Here is a 26,590-nt window from a genome sequence, read left to right as displayed (position 1 = left end):
AATTCATACCTAATATTTCACCCAGCTAGCAATGGATTGTTTTGAATCTTGGTTTTCTTAATTCTAATTTTTTTTTTAAAAAAAAAATTAATTGGAATATGCTAGTTATTGAAGAGTAATATTTTTTCATAATATTTTAATAAATATTCATCATTGTACTTGAGCTTTAATTTCTTATCATAATGGAATATGCACATTTTTTATAATTTTTTTTCTTAATCTTCATATTTTTAAAATATTTTTCAAGTGATAGCCCATGGTTGTTAGTTGATGGATTTATAAATAATTAGATATGAACATAGTTTCATGAGTTAAATAAATATTTTAAAAAGGAAAGATTGTTTTATGAATAATATATATATATATATATATATAAATTTTTTAGTGAATAGTCATTATTGCACCAGGATCTTATTTTATTATAGGAATTAAATATATATTAGGTTAATTGAATGAAAGGATAAAAATATTATTTTAGTAGTGATATGGACTACTTCTAATAGATGACTAAGAAGGTTTATTTTGTCAAATTGATTATAATGTCAATGAATTCCTTCATAATTATCAAACACTCGGGGAGGGGGTTTCTTTTCATTTGCCCTTATTTTAGTTTTTATATTTGTATATAAAATAAATTAAAAACTAATTATGCATATTAAAGTATTCTAGGCCTCTAGCAATACTTTGCCAAGACCATTGAGACCATACACTTTGATTTAGGGATCATTTGTTTGTAGTTAATAACCTCTAAATTTGTTGGGTCACGAAGATCACCCACATCGCAGTTAGAAAAGGTACAACAAAATTGTAAGAAATTAAAAAAAATAAAAAAAAAAATACAAGAAATTTACATGATTCGACACTAAGCCTACATCCATGGGCAATCCAACAAGTTTACCACTATCAAGGTGTAGAGAAATTATAACAAGAGAGCATCACTCCTCTCCTCATAATTCTGAAAAACCAACTACCGTTTCCTAACCCTAGAAAATAAAGTTGTGTAAGAGAAAGAATCCAAGGTGAACCTTTTTAACAATTCACTTTCTCTTGAACTTACACTCACACTTTACTCTCTACCCATAGGCAATGAGACCCAATCCTTATATATAGACCCTACATGCATATAATTTCCCGTCACCTAAAAATAACCATACTACAATTGATTAGGCAGTTGTTCCCAAAGTCAAGATATGACTTTGAAACTTATATGCTTGGGAAGATAAGTCATGCACATCAAACAAGAAGTCTTCAAGGAAGAAAGCACCGAAAGCACCAAGATAGTTGCAAAGTCAACTATGCTTGTCTTGGAAAAATATGCCTCCACTTACAAAAACTAATAAACTAGCCTTAAATTATGTCCCATGCAAGATCAACTTCCAAACATTCTACTTCCTTCCATTTTATTTTTATTTCATTTTATTTTATCATTTGTATTAATTGAGACCCACCATATAAGTGGGACCAACCCAACAAATTTCCACCTCGCACATATGTTATACCATCACCAAATTCAAATAATCTACCTTAATAAAATCTACACTTATCAACTACTAAACCACCAAATTTACCTTGGCTTGAAACATAATGAAGACCGATGTGGCTAACCCTTCTCTATTAAAAATGTCGTCCCCTTTTCCTAAAGTGAACTTTTTGGTTTGTTGGCCTCACCATCAATCACTTAGAAAGAAATTTCTTTTTCTATGCACTTGAACCACCCACATTTTTCTATGCACTTGAACCACCCAAATTTGCTTTGGCTTGAAACATAAAGAAGACCTATATGACTTATCCTTTTCTATTAGAAATGTCACCACCTTTCCCCAAAGTGAACTTTTGGTTTGTTAGCCCCACCATATTTCCTTGGAATGAAAATTTTTTTTTTCCATGCACTCGAACCACCCACTTTTTTTTTATTAATATGACATCGATGAATTAGTTTGCTTTTGAGTCACAAAGACCACCCCCATCACAATTAGTAAATATACAACAAAATTGTAAGAAATAAAATTTAAAAAAAAAAAAAAAAAAAACACACACACACACACACACACAAAAGAAATTTACATGACTTGGAACTAAGCCTGCATCCATGGGAAATCCAACAAGTTTACCATTGTGAGAAATTATAACAAGAGAGTGTCACTCCTCTCCCTATATTTCTTTAAAACCCGTTTCCTAACCCTATAAAATAAAGTTTTGTAATAGAAAGAACCCAAGGTGGACCCTTTTTATAATTCAATTTCTCTTGAAGTTACACTCACACTTTACTCCCTACCCACGGGCAATGAGACCCCACTCCTTATATATAGACCCTACATGCATATAGTATCCAATAACCTAAAAATAATCTTGCTACAATTGCCTAGACAGTTGTTCCCAAAGTCAAGATATGAATTTGAAACTTATATGTTTTGGAAGATAAGTCATACCCATCAAACAAGAAGCCTTCAAGAAAGAAAGCACCAAGCTGGTTGCAAAGTTTAAACCATGCATGCATTAGAAAAATATGGCTCCACTTACAAAACTAATAAACTAGCCTTAAATTATGCCCCATGCAAGATCAACTTCCAAACATTCTACTTCCTTCCATTTTTATTTTTATTTCATTTAATTTTATCATTTGTATTACTTGAGACCCACCATATAAGTGGGACCAATCCAACAAATCTCCACCTCACGCATATGTCATACCATCATCAAATTCAAATCATCTACCTTAGTAAAATCTACACTTGTCAACTACTAAACCATCAAATTTACCTTGGCTTAAAACATAAAGAAGATCCATGTGGCTTACCCTTCTCTATTAAAAATGTAATCACCTTTCCCTAAAGTGAATTTTTGATTTGTTGGCCCCACCACCTTTCACTTAGAAAAAAATTTCTTTTTCTATGCACTTGAACCACTCAAATTTGCCTTGACTTGAAACATAAAGAAGACCCATATGGCTTACCCTTCTCTATTAGAAATGTCACCACCTTTCCCCAAAGTGAACTATTGGTTTGTTAGCCCCGCCACATTTCACTTCCTTGGAAATAAATTTCTTTTTCTATGCTCTTGAACCATCCACATTTTTCATTAATATGACATCGATTAACTTGTGTAAGTCCCTTCTTGGGATCCCTTCACCACCATAAGTGCACCTTTTGAATGTTTCCACCTTCACTAGTGAACTTATATTATCTTGAATCTAATTTTAAGAGTGAAATCAATTTTCTTTCAAGTCTAATACATGCCTAACACTTTCAAGAGTTCTCATGACACCATCATATATTTTTACCCGAACACAATCAACTCCTACCAGCTTAAATTATGAGTTGTTTCCCATTGTCACATAAGTATTCTCACATATATCATAAGAATGAAAACATAATTTATATGAGTACAAATGGTGAGTTGCGCCACTATCAAGATTCCATTTTTCATTAATATTAGAATCCTTACTAGCAACATACATTTTCACCATAACTAACGGTATTGAATTCTTCTACTTGATTTGTTTCACCCCCCATTTTTATTGTCTTGATTCTTTCTATTGTAACATTCATTTTTTACATGTCCTTTCTTTTTACAATACCAACAAACAAGTCTACCATTTCAAGTTTTTAAATATTGAGAATTCCACTTGTAAGTTTGTCCCACATTGGAAAATTAGAGTGGATGATGGGTGTTTATATACATGGTTGGACCCAAAACCCAATAGGCTTAAACTTTTGGGTCAAGTTGGTATTCACCAATGTGTATCAAGCTCACCCATGGGCTCCTCCAGTCCTAACAAGTGGTATCAGAGTCTACAGTTCGTAACTCTAGGTGAGTAACATCGTAAAAAGTCGAAACGTGAAGCTAAATTCCCCTGACGTGCTAACAGTTGGAGGACCAAGTGTGTGGTTGTGGCCAATAAGGATCATCTAGGCTGCGAATGGATCCGAATATGGTCAAGACGTGAGAGGTAGAATTGGTTTGGAGGCACGTGGAATGCAATTCGACGCACGTAAGGCGCAAGTGGTAAGGCCCACTTGAGTAACTGTTGGAGAATTAGGCTTACTCTTAGAAGGGAAATGATTTCCGTTCAAGAGGGGCAGATGGAACTCACAAGTGAGTGAGAGATTATTGAGAATTTCACTTGTGAGCTTGTCCCACATTGAAAAATTAGAGTGGATGATGAGTACTTATATATACATAGTTGAGCCCAAGACCCAATAGGCTTAAACTTTTGGGTCAAGTTGGTGTTCACCCATGTGTATCAAGTCCACCCATGAGCTTCTCCGGTCCTAACGTTAAATGGCTCCTTAATGATGTCCCTAGTTCACTGGATCATCTTTAGTGACAAAAGCTTCATTTGGTTCAAACTCAAGCTTTCTATGGTTGCAATCCTTCAAAACTCATTGGCCAACAATGTGGTTATCGCATCATTGAAAACAACAACTTTGTTGCCAATTTGTTGGACCACAAAGACCAAACACACCACCACCACAATTTATAAAGATACAATTAAAACACAGAAATAAAAGAAACACATGAAATTTACATAATTCGGTATTAGGCCTACATCCACAGGCAATCCGATAAGTTTACCACTATCAAGTAGGGGTGACAAAATAGGTTAACGGATCAGGTCTGTACGAATCATAAACGGGTCGAAGTTAAATGGACATGGGTTCGGATTGACCCATTTATTAACGGGTGACTAATAAGCAAATACAAATTTTGTCCATTTAATAAACAGATACACAGGTCACCTGTTTAAAAATATAATTTATTTATTTTAAATTTTTTTAACATGTCATATAAATGACAATTAAAAAAAAAAAAACACTCTGTAGCACGGGCAGGGGGTGAGGGCCGTGAGGACTAGGCCTAGTAAAACGGGTCTAAACCCGAAGGGTCACCCATGACCCGCCCGGTTAAAATGGGTCTAGGTTCATGGAAATCAATATGTTTATTAACAGTCCACCCGTGATCCACACGTTTATAAACGGGTTAATCAGGATACGGGTTGGTTACCTATGTTTACACAGGAAACCCAATTTCTTACGAATCTTGCCCACACCTGCTCCCTGCAGCTCTGCCCAGCACAATCACTGCACGCCGCCGCACCCCAGGCCAAGATTTCATATCCGATCCTCCTTTGTTCCTCTTACGGCAGCCCAGCACGAGCACGCCCACGCCGTCACTCTCAGACCTCAATCTCCCTCTCCCGGCTCGGCTCACTCTCAGAGACTCAGATCTCAAATCTCAATCTCCCTCTCTCGCAGTCTCGGGCCTCCAATCCCCCGAAAACAGCAAATAGCCCGCGTCTCCTGAACCCACGAGCTAGCAGAGAGAAAGAGAAAGTGAGGGAGAACAAACACAATGGCTCTGAAGCTCTACCCAGCCACCTTCCCATCTCAGAAGCTGACTTCCTTTACTCTCCCGCCAATGGCCGGCCTCAGATCTCCCAAGTTCTTCATGGCCTCCACCCTCCACCCAAGTTCTTCATGGTCTTGAACTAATCAGTGGATCTTCTGATGCTGTGCTTTCATCAATGCTTCCGACTCTCCACAGTCCACAATGACTAACGGCTCTCTCAGTCCGTCTCCATGACTCGATCTGCATTTTTTTTTTTTTAAACATTTTATGTTTTTTTTAAGATTTAATAAATAAAAATAAGGGGTACTTTTTATTAAAAAAAAAAAAATTTAAAAAAATTAAAATATATAATTATTTTTTAAACGATAACCGACTAATAAACGGGCCGGCAAGAATTTACATAGTTGTGATCCGTTTATGAACAGACCCGTTTATGACCCAACCCGTTTTCAACCCGCCCAAATCCGGACCCTGAACCCGTTTTGCCACCCTAGGAGGACTGTCGGCTGCGGCTTCTCGCAATCTCGCCCGGGAGGCCGTGCCCCTTGCGTGAGGGTCTTGAGGCACAGAGGCAGTGAGGCTGAGAGCGAGGGAGAAATGGAGAATCGGGAGTCTGGAGATCAGGGGCTTCTCAGCGTTCTTGCAAATCGCAATCTCGCCTGTGACCGTGAGTGAGGCTGTGCCCTGTGCGTGAGGATCCTGTGGCTGAGGCATAGAGGCAGTGAAGGCGAGGCTGAAAGTGAGGCAGAATCGTGAGGGTCTGGGTTCGATTGTATAATGCATGTGTCTATATATATAATAAGTTAAACTGTTCACTCGAAGGGTCACTTGATCCGAACCCGCCAAATTTGTTTAATTAATAGGTCGGGTCTGAATCGACCCGTTTATTAATTTATATTAAAATCAAATCCAATTTTAAAAAGTGGGTTACGAACCACTTACCGTGTTTGTCTAGTAAAGAAATTACAACAAGGGAGCATCACTTCTCTCCCCACCATTATGAAAAACCTATAACTCTTTCCTAACCCTAGAAAATAAAGTTGTGTAATAGGAAGAACTCAAGGTGAACCCATTTTACAATTTTCTCTCTTGAACTTACACTCACACTTTATTCTCTACCAACATGGCAAAGCACCAAACTAGTTGCAAAGTTAACCATGCATGCCTTGGAAAAATATGTCTCTACTTAACGGAAATTAACAAATTAGTCTTGAAAATAAGGTTGACACCCCAACCGAGCATTTACGCCCCATATAAGGATCAACTTCCAGACATCCTATTTCCTTCCATTTTTTATTTTTATTTTATTTATTTTATCATTTTTATTAGTTAGGGCTCACCACATGAGCGAGACCAACCAGCAAAAGGTCTTGGAGACTGAACGGTTCATAAATAAGTGAACTAGGTGTGTTTGTTTACACCTCTAGGGAGTGTCTTCTAGTTTGGTAGGTGATTTTTCATTGCTCACAACTCTAGTTCAGTCGGAGCATTCACTTAATGGCTTCTTAACAAATTTACCCCAAAAAAAAATTTCCTCCCGTTCTCTCCCTCTTGCTCTACTCCCACAAAACAATCATGAACAGTCTTTTGAGATCAGACCTGCCTCCTTGACAAAGAGAAAACAAATTCATCTATCCAATCACACATTCATAAATAGATGCATCTCTCCCACATTGTCATCTCTCTCGTATAAATGCATATATTGGCAATCAATGGTGAACAAAAAAAGGTTGTTGACGATTGGTGAAGAAGAAAATGATCTCTTTGAACAATCAATTTGTAATAGATCTAGCAAAATCTCATACTAGACCAAATGCCTTTTTCAAGCTTATGTTTTAGATCTTTGATTCTCTCTCACTCAACTTGCCAATTTCACTCCAAATTTTCAAAAAAAAAAAAAAATTCAAAAGTAATTATAGAGACGGTATAAATGTGAGTTGGAGCTCTAGTTGGAGCTATGGTATTTTCTCCAAACAATGAAGGGTAGGACACACAGGAAGAAGAAGGAAGGAAGGAAGAAGGAAGAGAACTGTTATGATAGTTCTAAGCAATTTATTGATTTATCTAATTAATTTGGCTTTTTTTTGTGAAATATTTGAGGTATTTCTTGTATCATCCTTCGATTTATATTTTGTCAGTTTTAGAAGGTCAAACAAGGAAATATTCACAATTATGAGATTTGTTATCAAATCAATACTCAAATCATAGACCAACTCAATACTTCAAGATTACATTCATTATTTTTCACGTTGAATGCTTAGATATTCCTTTAACTTTTTTTCTTTCTTTTTTTTTTTTTCAAAATACAGTTAAAAACTTGTATTAAAAAATAAAACACTAACAACATAAATACATTTTCATAATTTTTTTTTCACTATATAAAAATTTAAAAAAAAAAAATAGAAAATAAAAATGAAAACAAACTGGTCCTAGACATATAATGCTCTTTAGAAACAGGTCTTGTCAAAATGACTTAAAAAAACAATTTCTGCTACTCATGATTCAAATATCTAATATTTCCTTGTATTTCTTAATCAAAGAATAGAATCGCAATGTAAAGTAATTTTTTTTGTAAACCATCCCAAACATCCCCTTAACCAGCTCATCAAACTCTTAATTGAAGCTCTCTCACTCAATGTTTGGAGTCTTCAATTTTGAATCTTAAATTTGAATTTACATGAATTTAAACAAAATACAAAATAAAATCATATTGAACTTTATTCACATTCATGTAAATCCAAATCTAATACCTAAAATTCATACTTCCATACAGAGTCCAGGATAGTCTTTCTAAGAACATGAGTGTAATAGTAGTCTAAGAATCTGAGTGTAACTTACACAGAATTTCAAAGCATTTTCAAGGAGCATGCACCTAGGCATAAAATTTAACTTTCGTAGTCAGTATCAGATTAAAATCTCCCTCACGGGTATTGTTACTCTGCATGTTTGGCTGTATAAATAGTTTTGAAGTTCAGAACAATCCAATCTTAACTTGACCACAACTCATGAGCTTAGTCTGGTAAGAGATGCCACTGCTGTTCCCCATTGCAGCAACCTTGACGCCAAAGTTGTTCTGCCTCACTTAGTTGCATCCTGTTTTTTCTGTACAGATTTCAAAGCGAAAAACAAAATTGTACATCAACGAGCTTAAAACATAGGAGGAACTGCATGATGGATCCCGTCAGGTGACAGTTAAAAGTTGACACTGATTATCTGTAGGCTTCAAGGTGAGCATCAAGTCTCCCATGGCCTTTTTCAATAGGTAAAACCATGAACTATTATCACATAAGCTTTTATCATTTGTTTGAATGGAGCACACAAAGATGATCACCAAGAACCAAGAGATATTCTGGGTTGATTGTGGGGGGCTGGACAAAGATAAAACAGAGGATAGAGCCCAATCAACGGCAAGCTTGTTTGGTTGTCGACTCGGGTCTTCATGTATTCTTCGGAGGGCTCAAAACCAGGCCTTTCAGTGCTGGCATTAGGCTCTCCAAAAGCTCCCTTTTACTCAAAATTCTATCCGAAGTAGTGTCTTCCACCTGACCAAAAAAGGAGGCCAAAGACCAGCATAATGATCTTCCATTCAAAGCAAAGACGAGAGAGCCAAGGATTTTTTTCAAGCATCACTTGTACCACATAATTGTAAGAACACAAATCTACTTAGTAATGAGAAAAGAACCAATACATTTACCCTAGAAACTTACTTTACCTTTTTTGAACATTACTGAACATTTATGTCCTACTTAAAGCTCAAATAGAGGCAAATTCAAATGAAGCAAACCCAGCTATACTCAATTAAGAAGCTAACAAGATCAAGCAAATCAGAGAAATTACTCACATCATCAGTTGCAGCAGATAATAGTCCCAATAGGGTCACTGTTGCAGCATGGTACTCCATCAAAATCTTGTATGCTGAACCATCTAGTTTATCCTGAAAATTTTTCAGCACAATGAAGAGAATTAAGCATATACTTCACCAAACATGTTGCAAACATACTCTCATATGGCAGTGCATTTGAGGTACACACACAATATTTACTAATACCAAATATCTATTTCATATGGTAGTGTTGGTAGAGAAAAGTGAAGTTCCAAAGATACAGCCATTTTCTAGTAATACAGACATCCCAAATCCATGGCTAAATTAAAACTTTCCCATTTTTTGAAGAATGAGACGAACCCAGCAAAATATTTTTAACTTATTCGACACCCAAGAACCACAACCATTTGCCAACATCTTAGTCAGATGCAATCATTCAAAAACCAAGGGTTATAACCATGCCATTTTAAGGACAATATGCATTTGTAACCATTTTGAGAATCAGTCTACAGGTTATGGAGCCCATGTGGTTTCTATAGGGGCTAAAAATGCAGTAAAGAAAAATCTTCCTTCACTTGCCTATGAATGCAGGATTCAATCTTAAACTCATTCAAGAAAATATACAGAAAAGGGCAACTAAAGAAATTCAACAGTAGTATTGTGTTAAGTTCATACTTAATAAAATAGTGGTACGACTTTACACATGCATGCAATCCTTATCCTGTGTTCTTGCGATATTTTTTGTATATCTTATTTCATTTCACAAAGGCCATTCACCATTTGAATCAATCATTATTTAAGATACCTCATTCTCATGGTTTTAAATAGTGGCCAAGCCGTTACAGACCACTACTGTTACATTACATCAACCACTACAGGATTGTTACGGCTAAAAAAGTATGTTTTATTTTGAACTTTTTATTCTCCTTTTTCTTTTTTCCCTCTTCCATAAATTATTCTTGATAACCTCAGTGAAAAAAAAAAGAAAAGGGGGGGGGGGGGGGGATACAATGAGGATGATAATGATACAAAATTTTCAATATTCATAAGAGATGCAATAATCAATAATTCAATATGAAAATTATTTTGTCAAAAATTTTTTTTTCATGATATTGGTAATTTTATTTTTCTTTTCTATATTTTTCAAGTTCACCTTTCTTCTTATTTTCTAGTTTTTTGCTTATTCAAGTTGTTAGTACTTTATTTATTTAATGATAAATTTTATGATTATATATTATAGTTTTAAAGCTTATGTTTTAGTTATACAATATAACTTGTTAGTCTAAATTTACTATATTTTTATTAATTTAACAAATAAAATAATAGAACTTGTTTCATTTATTGTATTATTTGTACGTATTATGTGCCTAATAGATTAGTGGAGTGTATAATGAATTTTGTATTATTCATTAATTTATCAAAAATACGACTAATGAAAATGTTAAAAAGCATATGTATTATTTTTCAGTGAATTGTGGTTTAAAACAAATGTAAAACTCATTACCCTTCTTAAACAATGTTAATAAGTTGAACTTAAAGATCCAAAATAAAATGAAACTCTTTTTAAGAATAGCTAAAAGCTTAAAACATGCTAAGATAAGAGTATTGAGACTCACCTGGTGCTCGTGCTTGCAGGCTTGAACGTGTGAGAGTTGGCTGACTTGTCGAGGGAGAGCTCTCAACGAGTGCCACACGGCCCTTACTTGAGTCCCATTTTGGGGGTCCATGACAGTTGGTATCAGAGCACAGTGTGTGCGAGCACCATGCGTGGGATTATGAGAAATAAGTCAGGAAGAGTGAAGCGCATTGAGGCGCTTGAGACAAAACTTGTAACCCTGGAGACAACGTGCGGTGACCTCCAAGGGTTGGTGACAACATTGATAAAAGAGAAAGGCGTGCCAACAGAGCTTGAGGCCGCCGAAGAAAACCCTAGAGAAAATCTCTATGGGGTATCACAAGTCGTAGAGAGACTTGAGGAACTTGAAAAATTCATTCCAAGTATGAAATCCCTGGAGAAACGGCCAAGAGAGCTTGAGGCCTTCCAGAAGAGTATCGAGCAGTTGGAAGCCTTTGAGAGCAGGCTAGAATATACTGAGGCATATTGCCATCTCTTTCGTCCCAACGGGGAGAGCCAATAGAGCTTGAGGCCTCCTTACGAGAGCTAACGGATAATCTTGATTTCCTTGCAAAAGATGTTAAAGTGTTCATTACTGCTTTGAAAGAAGATTTGAAGGAGATCGGCAATGTCCAAAGTGCGGTGGTCCAAGTCCAGAGGGATTTACAAGAGATCACTGCGAAAGTGAATGCAGTGGCACAATTAGCCCGTTGGCCAGTTCCAGATCCAAATAAGAGTTCTCGATGGAAGGTACCGGAACCTAAAAGTTTTGGGGGTACACAAGATGCAAAGGAGTTGGACAATTTCTTCTTTGATATGGAACACTACTTCACGTGCTCCCGAGTGGATTTAGAAGTGGACCGGGTCAATATGGCAACGGTATACCTAGTTGGGGATGCAAAATTGTGGTGGAGAACTAAATGGAATGATATTCAACACAATAGATGTGTCATTAACACATGGGAGGGGTTGAAACAGGCATTGAAGGCCTAATTCTATCCAGAAAATGTGGAGTATATAGCAAAGTGCAAAGTAATGGAATTGCAACAGACGGGCTCATTAAGGAGTTATGTAAGGGAATACCAAGCCTTGATGTTGGACATTGTAGACATGACTGAATCGGATAAACTGATTCATTTTCTTCGGGGTTTGAAGACATGGCCAAGAAATGAAATACGTCGGCAAGGTGCTAGTGATCTCTCTTCTGTCCTCGCTGCTGCTGAACGGTTGGATGACTTTTCAGATAATTCTGGGAAGCGAAATTTCCCTACATCCTCCAATAATGATTCCCGTCCCAGCAAAGTGTATAAGCCCACAAATGGGGGAAGGGATAGGGAGACAAATAGTTCTTGGAAAGATTAAAGAGCGCCCATGAAAAGGGAGTGAAGGGGCAGACGAACGGGAGGTGGAGAGCATCAAGTGCCGATCTCATGTTTTCTTTGCATGGGTCCACATCGAGTGGCAGAGTGCCCTGAACATAAGGCTTTGAATGCTATAAAGGTCCTTCGAGGGGAAACCGAAGCCCCGAAAATAGCCCCAGAAGAACAACAGAATATGGTGGGAGCATTGAGATTTTTGGGGGCATTAGAGCGCCAAATAGTTAACAACAAGTCTCAGGAGAAGGGATTAATGTATGTTGATATACTCTTGAATGTAAAGAAAATCAAGGCCATAATTGATACAGGGGTCACCCATAATTTCATTGCTGATTCTGAAGCTAAACGATTAGAAGTGCAAGTAGATTAGGAGGTGGGCAAGTTAAAAGCAGTGAATTCTCAAGCGTTAACCACGGTGGGGGTGGCACCAAAAGTGGCATGCCAAATGGGGTCATGGTCTGAAACAATTGATTTCACAGTGGCGCCCCTTGACAACTTTGATGTGGTATTGGGTATGGATTTTCTTAAAGTAACACGCTCAATGCCGATTCCAGCTGCGGATTGTCTTGTGATAATGGGAAGTACACCTTGTGCGGTCCCCGCAGCCTACAACAATTTCGATGAGAGAAAGTTGCTTTCAGCCCTCCGATTCAAAAAGGGAGTAAAAAGGAGAGAATCTTCCTTCGTGGTTCTACCAATAGTCTCAGAAGATGCAGATAGGGAAATATCCAGTTGAGATTAAGGAAGTTTTAGAAGAGTTCAAGGAGGTGAATCGGAACAGCTACTTAGGGTTTTACCACCTCGACAACAAATTGACCACGAAATTGAGCTTTTACTAGGGGTAAAACCACCAGCATGTGCCCCCTATCGAATGGCGCCGCCAGAATTAGCTGAACTTAGAAGGCAACTAAATGATCTAATTGCAGCAGGGTTCATCCATCCTTCAAAAGCACCTTTTGGGGCCCCAGTGTTATTCCAAAAGAAACAAGATGGTAGTTTGCGCTTGTGTGTAGATTATTGTGCTCTTAATAAGGTGACGATTCACAACAAGTATCCCATTCCACTGATTGCTGATATTTTAAACCAGTTAAGGACAACTAGATATTTCACTAAACTGGACTTGCGATCGGGATATCATCAAGTGCGCATTGTAGAGGGAGATGAACCAAAGACAACTTGTGTCACCCGGTATGGAGCATTTGAATTCCTTGTCATGCCTTTTGGGCTAACAAATGCTCCCGCTACCTTTTGTTCTCTAATGAATCAAGTTTTCTGGGACTACCTTGATCAGTTTGTGGTTGTTTACCTTGATGACATAATGGTTTTCAGCGCATCCTTAGAAGAACATAAAGATCATCTTCGGAAGGTTTTTCAAAAACTTAAAGAAAATCAGTTATATGTAAAAGGGAAGAAGTGTGCTCTCGCTCAAAAACGTATTAAATTCTTGGGGCATATCATTGAGGAGGGCCAGATATGGATGGATTCCGCTAAAGTAAAAACCATCAAGGAGTGGCGAGCACCTACATCCGTTAGAGAACTGCGGTCTTTCTTGGGCCTAGCTAACTACTATCGAAAGTTTATAGAGGGGTACTCCAGAAGAGTTGTATTGTTAACAAATTTACTAAGGAAGGGGGTACCATGGGGGTGGTCAAAAGAGTGTCAATCAGCATTCGTGGAATTAAAGGAAAAGATTGTAGGAGATCCTGTGCTAATCTGTGTTATCGCTTGTACGGTGATTCTCTTGTAGATGAATAATACAAGTAGTTCTTTTCATTGTCGTGTTTTGTTGCCTTGGATTGTGATGTCTCTGAATGTTATAGTCTTATTCGGTGTATAAGAATATATTGCTCATGTGAAATCCTATTGTTCCTTGTTTTCCTTGAGTATTGAGACTCACCTGGTGCTCGTGCTTGCAGGCTTGAACGTGTGAGAGTTGGCTGACTTGTCGAGGGAGAGCTCTCAACGAGTGCCACACAGCCCTTACTTGAGTCCCATTTTGGGGGTCCATGACAGTTGGTATCAGAGCACAGTGTGTGCGAGCACCATGCGTGGGATTATGAGAAATAAGTCAGGAAGAGCGAAGCGCATTGAGGTGCTTGAGACAACTTGTAACCCTGGAGACAACGTGCGGTGACCTCCAAGGGTTGGTGGCAACATTGATAAAAGAGAAAGGCGTGCCAACAGAGCTTGAGGCCGCCGAAGAAAACCCTAGAGAAAATCTCTATGGGGTATCACAAGTCGTAGAGAGACTTGAGGAACTTGAAAAATTCATTCCAAGTGTGAAATCCCTGGAGAAACGGCCAAGAGAGCTTGAGGCCTTCCAGAAGAGTATCGAGCAGTTTGAAGCCTTTGAGAGCAAGCTAGAACATATTGAGGGCATATTGCCATCTCTTTCGTCCCAACGGGAAGAGCCAATAGAGCTTGAGGCCTCCTTATGGGAGCTAACGGATAATCTTGATTTCCTTGCAAAAGATGTTAAAGTGTCCATTACTGCTTTGAAAGAAGATTTGAAGGAGATCGGCAATGTCCAAAGTGCGGTGGTTCAAGTCCAGAGGGATTTACAAGAGATCACTGCGAAAGTGAATGCAGTGGCACAATTAGCTCGTTGGCCAGTTCCAGATCCAAATAAGAGTTCTCGATGGAAGGTACCGGAACCTAAAAGTTTTGGGGGTACACGAGATGCAAAGGAGCTGGACAATTTCTTCTTTGATATGGAACACTATTTCACGTGCTCCCGAGTGGATTTAGAAGTGGACCGGGTCAATATGGCAACGGTATACCTGGTTGGGGATGCAAAATTGTGGTGGAGAACTAAATAAAATGATATTCAACACAGTAGATGTGTCATTAACACATGGGAGAGGTTGAAACAGGCATTGAAGGCCCAATTCTATCCAGAAAATGTAGAGTATATAGCAAAGTGCAAAGTAATGGAATTGCAACAGACGGGCTCATTAAGGAGTTATGCAAGGGAATACCAAGTCTTGATGTTGGACATTGTAGACATGACTGAATCGGATATACTGATTCATTTTCTTCAGGGTTTGAAGACATGACCAAGAAATGAAATATGTCGGCAAGGTGCTGGTGATCTCTCTTCTGCCCTCGCTGCTGCTGAACGGTTGGATGACTTTTCAAATAATTTTGGGAAACGAAATTTCCCTACATCCGCCAATAATGATTCCCGTCCAGCAAAGTGTATAAGCCCACAAATGGGGAAAGGGATAGGAAGACAAATAGTTCTTGGAAAAATAAAAGAGCGCCCATGAATAGGGAGTGGAGGGGCGGACGAACGGGGGTGGAGAGCGTCGAGTGCCGATCTCATGTTTTCTTTGCATGGGTCCACATCGAGTGGCAGAGTGCCCTGAATGTAAGGCTTTGAATGCTATAAAAGCCCTTCGAGGGGAAACCGAAGCCCCGAAAATAGCCCCAGAAGAACAACAGAATATGGTGGGAGCATTGAGATTTTTTGGGGGCATTAAAGCGCCAAGTAGTTAACAACAAGTCTCAGGAGAAGGGATTAATGTATGTTAATATACTCTTGAATGGAAAAAAAATCAAGGCCATGATTGATACAAGGGTCACCCATAATTTCATTGCTGATTCTGAAACTAAATGATTAGAAGTGCAAGTAGATAAGGAGGTGGGCAAGTTAAAAGCAGTGAATTCTCAATCGTTAACCACGGTGGCGGTGGCACCAAAAGTGGCATGCCAAATGGGGTCTTCCTTCCATCGAGAACTCTCATTTGGATCTGCAACTAGCCATCAGACTAACTGTGCCACTGCATTCACTTTCGCAGTGATCTCTTGTAAATCCCTCTGGACTTGGACCACCGCACTTTGGACATTACCCATCTCCTTCAAATCTTCCTTCAAAGCAATAATGGACACTTTAACATCTTCTGCAAGGAAATCAAGATTATCCGTTAGCTCCCGTAAGGAGGCCTCAAGCTCTATTGGCTCTCCCCGTTGGGACGAAAGAGATGGCAATATGCCCTCAATATGTTCTAACTTGCTCTCAAAGGCTTCCAACTGCTCGATACTCTTCTGGAAGGCCTCAAGCTTTCTTGGCCGTTTCTCCAGGGATTTCACACTTGGAATGAATTTTTCAAGTTCCTCAAGTCTCTCTACGACTTGTGATACCCCATAGAGATTTTCTCTAGGGTTTTCTTCGGCGGCCTCAAGCTCTGTTGGCACGCCTTTCTCTTTTATCAATGTTGCCACCAACACTTGGAGGTCACCGCACGTTGTCTCCAGCGTTACAAGTTTTGTCTCAAGCACCTCAATGCGCTTCACTCTTCCTGACTTATTTCTCATAATCCCACACATGGTGCTCACACACACTATGCTCTGATACCAACTGTCATAGACCCCCAAAATGGGACTCAAGTAAGGGCCGTGTCCCACTCGTTGAGAGCTCTCCCTCGACAAGTCAACCAACTCTCACACGTTCAAGCTTGCAAGCACGAACACCAGATGAGTCTCAATACTCAAGGAAAACAAGGAACAATAGGATTTCACATGAGCAATATATTCTTATACACCGAAAAAGACTATAACAATCAGAGACATCACAATCCAAGGCAACAAAACACCACAATGAAAAGAACTACTTGTATTATTCATCTACAAGAGAATCACCATACAAGCGATAATACAGATATTCATATATTCATTCTAAATCCCTGAAGAATACAATTATAGCAGTATCTCACTCCCCCTTTTCCCCATTACATTGTCACACCCTAAAATCCTCCCCCACTCATTTTATCGACGTCCTCGTCGATGTGTTGTAGAAGGCCTTCTCACTCTTCTGATGTAGAAGTAGATGTCGTTGACTACGAATTTCTGAAATCTTCAATCTTCTGTATGGCATGCTGAAGGTTGTCTGCTGTTTCCCAACTATTCTCTTCTTCCCCCAGTCCTAACCACTGAACCAGAAATTGTTGTTGTTGACGACCTTCTAGATTGACGACTCTATCTGCAATGATCTCCTGGACTTCTTTGATGACAGGCTGCCTTCTGGAAATTGTTGATCTCCTTAATTTTTGTCGGTGCGTGTCACTTTAAGAAAATTCATACCCAATACTACATCAAAGTCGTCAAGGGGCGCCACTGTGAAATCAATTGTTCCAGACCATGACCCCATTTGGCATGCCACTTTTGGTACCACCCCCACCGTGGTTAACGCTTGAGAATTCACTGCTTTTAACTTGCCCACCTCCTTATCTACTTGCACTTCTAATCGTTTAACTTCAGAATCAGCAATGAAATTATGGGTGGCCCCTGTATCAATCATGGCCTTGATTTTTTTTCCATTCAAGAGTATATCAACATACATTAATCCCTTCTCCCGAGACTTGTTGTTAACTACTTGGCGCTCTAATGCCCCCAAAAATAAATGTTTCCACCATATTCTGTTGTTCTTCTAGGGCTATTTTCGGGGCTTCGGTTTCCCCTTGAAGGGCCTTTATAGCATTCAAAGCCTTATGTTCAGGGCACTCTGCCACTCGATGCGGACCCATGCAAAAAAAACATGAGATCAGCACTCGACGCTCTCCACCCCCTGTTCGTCCGCCCCTCCACTCCCTATTTATGGGCGCTCTTTAATCTTTCCAAGAACTATTTGTCTCCCTATCCCTTCCCCCATTTGTGGGCTTATACACTTTGCTGGGACGAAAATCATTATTGGTGGATGTAGGGAAATTTCGCTTCCCAGAATTATCTGAAAAGTCATCCAACCATTCAGCAGCAGCGAGGGCAGAAGAGAGATCACCAACACCTTGCCGATGTATTTCATTTCTTGGCCACGTCTTCAAACCCCGAAGAAAATGAATCACTTTATCCAATTCATTCATGTCTACAATGTCCAACATCAAGGCTTGGTATTCCCTTACATAACTCCTTAATGAGCCCGTCTATTGCAATTCCATTACTTTGCACTTTGCTATATACTCCACATTTTCTGGATAGAATTGGACCTTCAACGCCTGTTTCAACCCCTCCCATGTGTTAAGGACACATCTATTGTGTTGAATATCATTCCATTTAGTTCTCCACCACAATTTTCCATCCCCAACCAGGTATACCGTTGTTATATTGACCCAGTCCACTTCTAAATCCACTCGGGAGCACGTGAAGTAGTGTTCCATATCAAAGAAGAAATTGTCCAGCTCCTTTGCATCTCGTGTACCCCCAAAACTTTTAGGTTCCAGTACCTTCCATCGAGAACTCTCATTTGGATCTGCAACTGGCCATCGGGCTAACTGTGCCACTGCATTCAAAGTCGTAAGATTATGTGTTCTTGAAAAAAAAAAAATCACAGCCACTACACTTGTTTCCCGTTATGTAACATCCACTACTCCCACGTCATGCTACACATGTTACCATTACATCAAGCTACCATCAACCGCTATTTATAACCATGCTCATTCTAAAAATTTTCATCATTTTGATTTAAATATGATAAGTTAAATTGTAATATAAGCATTAGAACTTGATATACATTATTGGCCCACAACCTAAAAGCTTAAGCTTTTTGCCATAGTGATTATCTAACATGGTACCAGACCTAGTTATTAGGTCATGGGTTCTAGTCTTGTTGCCCCTATTTATGTGAGGTGTTTTAGTAAAATTATTGTATTCCCTATTATGGGTGTTGTTGGGCTGCACATGTGGGGGGATGTTAAAGCTTGATATATGTTATTGGCCCGCAACCTAAAAACATAAGCTTTTAGGTAAGCGGTACTCTTAACAATAACAAAAAACAATGCCCAAATTCACAATATGAAATCCCAAAATCTGCTCTCACTCTCTACCCGTAAAGTTACTGCAATAATTTTCCACTTTAAGGAGCATTTGGAGCAGGTTATCTTCAATGCACTGACGGAATCAACTCCCTTGGCATCCCATGTCTTGGAATAGAATTGCTATTTTATAGAAATATTTTCAATTGGTTCACTCAAGGATTTCTGGGAATATAAGGGGCTGTTGCGTATCACTATCCAAAATTATAAAAAGAAAACCAAAAAGTAGCAACCCGCTAAAATTTATAAAACTAAAACAAAATTAAAAATTTGATTGAAAAATTGCTCATTTTTGTTCTTGAATTCAATAACTATAAAAAAAAATAAAAAATAAAAAATAAAAAATAAAAACATACAAGTAAAATATAAAAATAAAAGAAAAATAAAAATATTCTAATAAAAATAAAAATTATTCTAATTATTTTACTTAATTATTTAGTTCTAAAACTCACTTTGCAAAAATCTAATTGTCCATGACAATTCAAAAATAGTAAAAATATATTTTTCATTTTTTCCAATTTTTTAAGATTTTATGTATATTTTTATTTTAATTACATTTTAAATTCATGTGCTCATTTTGTTTTTTTTTAAATTAAAAATTACATATATAATGAATGATTTAATCTAGAAAGGTTAATTTTAGATTTTAAAATATTCTGACAATAGGTTGCTAAAACAACTGAAAATTACTGATTTTATTTTTAGTTTTTCAAGAATAGCTGAAAACCAACAACAGAAATAGAAAACAAACATAAACCAACTCACTGTCATAATTGATTTGTTCAAAAATGAGAAATATGGAAAAAAAAATGATATGACACACACTAAGATTTAAGTGTTTGCATAACATGGGCATTCTAATGTTATTTAAATAAGATTAGGTATACACATGGTCTTAAATTTCCACAAAATTGTCGAAATTTCCGTCGAAATTTTTTATTTCCATCACCTTCAAAATCGAAATGACAGTCGATTTCCGTCTTACATAATTTCCGTCGAAATCTCAACGGATCATCCGAAATTTATCAAAATCCTAAAATTTTAGTGAAACTTGTCGTAATTTTAACTATATGATGAAATTTCGTCAAAATTCAAATGAGAAATTTAGGAGTGAAGTGAAATTTCTATCTTAATTTATTTTATTCATTTTATCGAAACAAAAGATTATTACAGGTACTTTTGAAATTATATGAAAAAATAAATTTATAGTAACATTTTATTTAACCATTCATGTCTAAACTATCATTATTTGTATACTAAATAATATATAAACGATTTATGAATTTTATTTGTATTAACTGAATATGTTTAATGTACATCTTACAAATATGTTTGATACACATACTATTTTACAAGTTTTCCACCTCCTACAAAACATAGATGTATTTAATTTGTAATATATTAGTCCTAAAACTATTATTATGTTTGTTAACCATTTCTAAAGTTTCACAAAGAATTTCATGCTTTATTACTAACTTCCGTTATTTTTTCAAATCGAAATCGAAATTTCTGTTGAAATTTTCGTACTTTTGGAGCTTCAAAATTTGAGTCGAAATCGAAATTTAAGACCTTGGGTATACATAGCATGTAGTGATAATAATATTACTATATCCTAATAATGAACATATGTATACAATGATACTTAAAAAAAATTTTGATATATAAAGAATTTATTAGAAGAGAGAAGAATGTACAACAGAAAAAAGAAATAGAAAAGAAAAAAAATGAAAAATAGAACAAGGAGAATAAAAAAATCCTCCCTTTACATCAATAACAATAAATTACAACAAAAATTCATTATAAACTAAAAGCTAACTCAATGAAGCAGAGCCAACCAGCCCCATTGCAAGTCTTCCAAAACATAATCTGTTAGCCAACACCACAGCAACACAAGATATACCACTAACCACTCTACTCCAAAGAAAATTATTAGCAATAACCACCCCTTTGAAAATTATAGTGTTCCTCTCCAACCAGAGACACCATATAATAGCCATAATAGTACATCAAGACAAGGCTTTCCTATTCATTCCCTTTACCCCCAAAATGTGATCACACAAAAATCCTTTAAAGTGGAGGGACAAACCCTATCTTCACCAAAAAAACCAATAAGTTTTGTCAAACAACCCAAGTAAAAGGGCAATATAGAAACAGATGTGAACAAGTCTCACCACTCATCAAACAAAGGACACAAGTATCTGAAGACAGGACCTTATTAGGCCTTCTCTTCTGAAGCAAATCATTAGTATTAATTCTTTCAAGAACCACAGTCCAAGAAAAAGCTTTTATCTTTTTAGCTTTCCAGATCAAAGAATAAAAACCAAAAGGATCTGCATTAGGATCACTAGTCAAGTATGAGAAAACAAAATTACAAGAGAACTCCCAAATAAGTATCTAAACTCCAGACCCTTTTATCAATCCCCAAATGAGCATGAAAAGAATCAACCAAACTGGTTAAAAGAGCCAACTCATTAACCTCTATGTCGTTCAGATTTCTCTGGGGAAGGAACTTCCAATAGAAACTATCCTTGAAGAATATATATATATAATAAAAATACGAGTATCATGAAGAATAGAGACTCGATAAAGATGAGGGAAAGCAATAGCCAAAGGCATCTCCCCAACCCAAAGATCCTCCCAAAAACGAATTTGCTCCCCATTACCCACCATATACTGGACTTTTGGAAAGAAATAATCTTAAATCTAAGACATGAACTTCCAAGGACTCGCATGAGTAATATTAACCACAACTTTAGAATCCCACCCATTTTGTAGTAGGCCAAATTTACTGCATTACCTAATGCCAAAGAGAATTAGGCTCTAAAGGAAAGCACCATAACCATTTCTCCACCAAAGAAATGTTCTTGGATCTTGGAAACCAAATTACCAAGACCCAAACCTCCCTCCCTTTTAGACCTATACACTATCTCCTAGCCTACAAGATGATCTCTATGACTCTCTCCCCCACTCGACCGCAAGAAGTCCATTAATTTCTCAATCCTCTCGCCACTCACAATCTTGGACACCAAATTACCAAGACCCAAACCTCCCACCCTTTTAGACCTATACACAATCTCCTAGCCTACAAGGTGATCTCTATGACTCTCTCCCCCACTCGACCGCAAGAAGTCCATTAATTTCTCAATCCTCCTTGCCACTCACACAGGAATTCTAAAAAGAGAAAGATACTACAAAGGAGTGGAGGATAGACACGCATGGATAAGAGTAATATGATCCCTTAAGGTGAAGAAAGCTCCTTTCCAACCATCCAGTCTCTTAGCCACTCTATCAAAAACAGGATCCCAAAAAGAGTCAGCATTAGGATTGCCTCCTTAAGGAACACCTAAATATGTAATCGGCCAAGTCAAAACAGCACAACCCACAACCCTAACTTGGTCCACATCAATGCCAAAGCCCACTATACCACACTTAGAAAGTTAATCTTCAACCCGGAAGGTTTCTCAAACACCAATAAAATAGTTAGCAAATTAGAGAAGCAACCCATGTTATATGTGAGAAAGAGAATAGTATCATCTGCAAATAGAAGATGCAAAATGAAACAATCATCATACCCTACTTTGATCCCCTCCACCAGCCCTCTATAAATTCCTCTCTCAATCACCTTATTCAATGCATCAACCGCAATAGTAAAGAGAAAAGGTGAGAGAGGATCCCCCTATCTTAGACCCCTAAATGCACGAAACCAAGACCTAGCGTGGCATTTAACTAAGATAGAGAAGACCACACACGATAAGCACCCTCTAATCCATTTCCTCCACCTCTGACGGAAACCTTTTCTAGCCATCACCTTGTCCAAGAAACTCTAGTTCACCCTATCATAAGCTATTTCAAAATCCTATTTCAGCACTAGACCTTTCTTATTCCTTCGAACAACATCTTCAACCACCTCATTTGCTATCAAGGCAGCATCTAGGATTTGTCTATCACCTATAAAGCACTCTGGCTAAGAGATACATTATCCTCTAGAACTGTAGCCAATCTCTTAGATAACACCTTAGTTAAATTCTTATAAACAATCGTGACTAAACTAATTGGTCTAAAATCCTTGACTTTAACTGCACAATCTTTTTTCGGCACTAGGGTAATAAAAGTAGAATTCACACTCTTTCCTAGCAATCCATTATCAAAGAATTCAAGAAACACTTTGAGAAGGTCTCCCTTCAAAATATCTCAATAGTCTTGAGAAATAAAAAGGTCATAGTAAAGCCATCCGTTCTAGGGGCCTTCTCTCTATCCAACTCAAAATAATAAAATAATAAAAATAATAATTTTAAAAAATAATGATTGTAATAATCTTTAGTAATATCCCTTAATAGTAATCATAATAAAAATAAATAAATAATAACAATAAGAATAAGAACAACAACAACAACAAGAAGAAGGAGAAGAATAATTATGTTATTTTAATAAAAGCTCAAGTCCTAGACTGATAAACATTGGGGTTCTTTAACTAGAAAACATGCAATTACCTCAAGAGAAGTTAGTTTTTTCAAAAAATTATATGAATAATAAGGATGCTTTGGCTTTACTCATGTCTTGCATATTTCTATGTGGGTTTTCAAGTTTTTTCAGTGCATTCATTCAACCAGCTCCAATCCTCTTGCTAAATTAAGAAATACAGCAATATGCAGTATAACTGGGGAAAAAATAAACACTAAAACAGATTCTGTCCGCATGGATTACAGAACTCCAAACATATAGTAGAAACAAACTATATTTGTGCAGAGGAAACAAAAATCTTTTCACTTGCCTTCACCTCTCACCATCCTGCTTCGCTAATAGTGTTAAATAGAGGTTTCTGTTAATTATGTTGAAACAATTCAGCTAAGACAATGGCCATTGGTTGTATCAGAAAGTTGATCTGCAATTCTAAATATAACAATTGCTAATAAGACTTTCTATTCATCTGTACATATATGAAAGGGATTCTCAATTTGGCATCCAATTTTAATTTCCTAAAATACCCTTTTATAGATAATAGGTGAATGGCAAAATCAATTATGCAATATAGAAAAGTATATTATGCACTCATAGCTAACCTATAACTATTTTTAATTACCACTTTCCTAACTAGATCATAAATATATATAACTCTTTCTTTTGTGTCTTCTTTTAAAATCACAAATGCTACTATACAAATTACAAATTTCATTACTTGATCATATTTTGCCCAACAGCTAACAATAATTGTATGGTAAAATAGATATAAATGTTCGACACACAGAAAAAGAATTTAATTAAATTGCCAAGTTAAGAGAGAATTAATGAACATTTCCCAAACACCCAACAGTCCTAATAAAATAAAATAAAATAAAAAATAAGCATATATACAAAAAAGAGAATACTTACATATAAAAAAGGAATACAATGGGATACCGAATCATTCTAGTGTCTAGAACATAATATCAGGTAACCAAATATGTAACTTGGGCTGATGAAAAAACAGTCTTAATATTCGAAGATAGGCTCTTGTCAGGGAAATAAAGCAATTACATGACAAGAAAAAGACCAACAAAAAAGGCAAAATGAAAACTGACAAAGAGGGATGCTAAAATGAGAAATCCTTAAGTTACCAAAACAATAAAAAAATAAAATAAACAAGTGAAATCATTTTATTAGGAGATAACAGAAGAGAACAGTGAAAACAGTCTGTTCAACTTTCCTCAGAAAGCTGTTTGGAGAGTTGGGGAACCAAAAAAAGTGGCTTTTTTTATCCGACTTCTGAAGGAACGAGAGAAAACAATAGCCAGTATTGATAATTTAAAGAAAAGAGGGAATGCACTTGTTAAGAGTAAAGAGATGCTTTTTTTGTAAAGATGATGCAGAATCTGTCCACCGCCTCCTGCTTCACTGTAAATGTGATAAGCAACTTCCAGGGCAGCTTATTCTACCATGTGTCTCTCTTGGGTGACAGCAGGATCTACTGCTCAAGAATTGTGAGCTTGAAGTGAATTAAAGTTTATAAAGAAAGGAAAATTTTAAATTATTATTTTTTTTTTAAATCCTATCCAACTAATCCCTCTCACTACTTTCTGGATTGCATGAAGAGAAGTAAAGGAGACTTTGAAGGAGAGGAAATCTCTTGGGCAATGAAAGACGGTTAATTTTAACATTTTAGTATGCTAACACTCTTGACATCAGTATTCTTCACTTGTGTTGGCACCCCCTTGTTGCCCTGCTATTGAGTTCACTACTACGTAACTACTACTACTACTACAACAACTACCACTACTACTACTACTACTACTACTATTACTACTACAAGTTTACTATGACTATTACTACTACTAATACTAATAATAATAATTAATAAATAAATATTGCCTATGAATTTTTTTTAGGGGGATAGAAAAAAAATATTAATATTCACCATGGTTATATAAAACCACCATCCACCGTAGGCTATAACGGCCAAACAAATAATTCAAAACTTATTTTCTCCAAAAGTCATACTAATATATTATGCACAAATAATTCCTTCTTTTATTGAGATAAGTATGAAGTACAATCCTTACCTTCAATCTAGAAACAGCAACAGAAATGGCCCTTCCAGGTGCTTGAAGAGCTTTATTGTGAACCTACAAACAAGATAACATGTCAAAAAAGACAAAGAAGAGCACAGGTGTTTGAGCATGTGCTAACAGGCAGCACAACACGGTAACTTGTTTAACTGACCTGCAGATAGAGTAAAGAAACAACTTTTGGCAGAAGTGAAACTGGATCAGTTTCAGCAGAAACATGAGATGTCAAATCCTGACAGGGAGAAAACAATAAAAGTATTCATATAATTGTTGAGACAATAGAATCTTGTTCTAAAACACCAATCCATCAATCCCCAAAAAGGGGAGGAAAAAGCATACCTGTAATGTCTCAATTATACCTCAAGCTTTACCCATTTGAACAATTAGAACACAATTTTAGAAATTCACAACATCATGATTCGTGACAATAGCGGAACATATCATCATTCCCGATCTGATGTAACATTGTATGTTGTCATTTCAACTACCAATAAAACACCACTCCCAAAGTGATGAACCAGGAAATGACATCCTAGTTGTCCCAAAGAACTAAGTTCACGAGTTTGAGATCAACAGAATTAAAACACTGACATGAGGGTAAACCACTGCCTCTCCAGTCCCTGACTGATTCTAACATAGAGGCCAATACTACACAGTACCAACCTCCACACAGCTTAAAACTTTCATCATACTTTGCTCCCCAAAGAGCAACTCTTCTCGAAATCTCAAAAGGATCCAAGTTGGGTTTTGAGTAGGAATCCTAGCTCCGTTAGCATGTGTGTGTGTTTGTTGGTGTATTATGTAAGTTATAACCTAAAAAATTGTATATTGAAACGCCAACATGACCTCAGCCTATCTGTACTGTGACAACTAGTTTCATCAATGTTTGGGAGCAAGAGTGTCTGTAAGTTGCAAATCAAGGTCATGCATGATTCATGAAGGGAAACAAGTCAGACTTTTTTTTCCAACAAAAGCAGGCATACCTTGCGATATGAATGCAGAAGTGTTCTTTCCAATTTCTTATCAAGCTTTTTCAAGAGTAACCCACTGCAAAATTAAAACAAAAATATCCACCTAAC

General features: G+C 37.0%; 1 protein-coding gene across 1 annotated transcript in view; it reads right to left on the bottom strand.

Annotated features, from left to right (window-relative positions):
* Positions 1 to 8,044: 8,044 nt before the first annotated feature.
* LOC131148917 (E3 UFM1-protein ligase 1 homolog) overlaps positions 8,045 to 26,590 on the bottom strand; it is a 39,600-nt gene continuing 21,054 nt past the window's right edge. Inside the window, exons 16-20 of the mRNA XM_058098881.1 lie at positions 26,495 to 26,558; positions 25,666 to 25,743; positions 25,506 to 25,568; positions 9,191 to 9,283; positions 8,045 to 8,891 (exon numbers count right to left, since the gene is read on the bottom strand). Coding sequence (XP_057954864.1) covers positions 8,787 to 8,891; positions 9,191 to 9,283; positions 25,506 to 25,568; positions 25,666 to 25,743; positions 26,495 to 26,558 — 403 coding nt within the window. The 3' untranslated portion in view covers positions 8,045 to 8,786. The remainder of the gene's footprint in view (positions 8,892 to 9,190; positions 9,284 to 25,505; positions 25,569 to 25,665; positions 25,744 to 26,494; positions 26,559 to 26,590) is intronic.

Source organism: Malania oleifera, chromosome 2 (assembly GCF_029873635.1).
Source record: "Malania oleifera isolate guangnan ecotype guangnan chromosome 2, ASM2987363v1, whole genome shotgun sequence".
Lineage (NCBI taxonomy): Eukaryota > Viridiplantae > Streptophyta > Magnoliopsida > Santalales > Ximeniaceae > Malania > Malania oleifera.
The sequence above is the reverse complement of the archived record's forward strand: the minus strand, read 5'-3'. Positions and strand labels throughout refer to the sequence as shown.